This window comes from Bison bison, unplaced genomic scaffold, assembly GCF_000754665.1.
Source record: "Bison bison bison isolate TAMUID 2011002044 unplaced genomic scaffold, Bison_UMD1.0 scf7180017864347, whole genome shotgun sequence".
Lineage (NCBI taxonomy): Eukaryota > Metazoa > Chordata > Mammalia > Artiodactyla > Bovidae > Bison > Bison bison.
Window position 1 is genome coordinate 1,057,585 of NW_011494919.1, and position 1,761 is coordinate 1,059,345.

Here is a 1,761-nt window from a genome sequence, read left to right on the forward strand (position 1 = left end):
GATGATGCTGTGAAAGTGCTGCACTCAATGTGCCAGCAAATTTGGAAAACTCAGCAGTGGCCCCAGGACTGAAAAAGGTCAGTTTTCACTCCAAACCCAAAGAAAGGCAGTACCAAAGAATGTCCAAACTACTGCACAATTAAACTCATCTCACACACTAGCAAAGTAATGTTCAAAACTTTCCAAGCTAGGCTTCAACAGGACGTGAACCGAGAACTTCCAGATGTTCAAGCTGGACTTAGAGAAGGCAGAGGAATCTGAGACCAAATTGCCAACATCTGCTGGATAAAAGAAAAAGCAAGAGAATTTCAGAAAAACATCTATTTTTGCTGCATTAAGTAGGCTAAAGTATTGACTATGCTGTGATTGACTGTGTGGATCAAAACAAACAGGGGAAAATTCTTCAAGAGAGATGGGAATACCAGACCATCTGAGCTGCCCTCTGAGAAATCTGCATGCAGGTCAAGAAACAACAGTTAGAACTGGACATGGAACAACAAACTGGTTCCAAATTGGGAAAGGAGTACGTCAAGGCTCCTTGTTATTGTCACCTTGCTTATTTAACTTATATGCAGAGTACTTTATGTGAAATGCTGGAATGGATGAAGCACAAGCTGGAATCAAGATTGCCAGGAGAAATATCAATCACCTCAGAGAGGCAGATGACACCACCCTTATCACAGAAAGTAAAGAAGAACTAAAGAGCCTCTTGATGAAAGTGAAAGAGGAGAGTGAAAAAGTTGGCTTAAAGCTCAACATTCAGAAAACTAAGATCATGGCATCCGGTCCCATCACTTCATGGCAAATAGATGGGGAGACAGTGGCTGACCTTATTTTCTTGGGCTCCAAAATCACTGCAGATGGTGACTGCAACCATGAAATTAAAAGACACTTGCTCCTTGGAAGAAAAGCTATGACCAAGCTATGGTACATAGTGAAAGTCACTCAATAATGTTCGACACTTTGTGACTTAATGGACTACATAGTCCATGGAATTCTCCAGGCCAGAATACTGGAGTGGGTTAACCTTTCCCTTCTCCAGGGTATCTTCCCAACCCAGAGATTGAATCCAGGTCTCCTGCATTGCAGGTGGATTCTTTGCTAGTTGAGCCACAAGGGAATCATGACCAAACTAGACAGCATATTAAAAAGCAGAGACATTACTTTGCCAACTTAGTTCCATCTAGTCAAAGCTATGGTTTTACTAGTAGTCACATATGGATGTGAGAGTTGGACTATAAAGAAAATTTAGTGCTGAAGAATTGACGCTTTTGAACTGTGGTGTTGGAGAAGTCCCTTGAGACTGCAAGGAGATCAAACCTGTCATTCCAAAAGGAAGTCAATCCTGAATATTCATTGGAAGGACTGACGCTGAAGCTGAAACTCCAATACTTTAGCCACCTGATGCAAAGAACTGACTCATTGGAAAAGATCCTGATGCTGGGAAAGATTGAAGGCAGGAGGAGAAGGGGACAACAGAGGATAAGACAGTTGGATGGCATCACTGACTCAATGGATATGAGTTTGAGCCAGCTCTGGGAGTTGGTCGGAGAAGGCAATGGCACCCCACTCCAGTACTCTTGTCTGGAAAATCCCATGGATGGAGGAGCCTGGTGGGCTGCAGTCCATGGGATCGCTAAGAGTCAGACACGACTGAGTGACTTCACTTTCACTTTTCACTTTCATGCATTGGAGAAGGAAACGGCAACCCACTCCAGTGTTCTTGCCTGGAGAATCCCAGGGACAGTGGAGCCTGGTGGC

The 1,761-nt window shown here is 43.7% G+C and overlaps 1 protein-coding gene across 1 annotated transcript in view; it reads right to left on the reverse strand.

Moving 5' to 3' along the window:
• GPC5 (glypican 5) overlaps positions 1-1,761 on the reverse strand; it is a 908,679-nt gene that overhangs the window by 78,584 nt on the left and 828,334 nt on the right. The window contains 1 exon segment of the mRNA XM_010854706.1: positions 1,402-1,450. Coding sequence (XP_010853008.1) covers positions 1,402-1,450 — 49 coding nt within the window.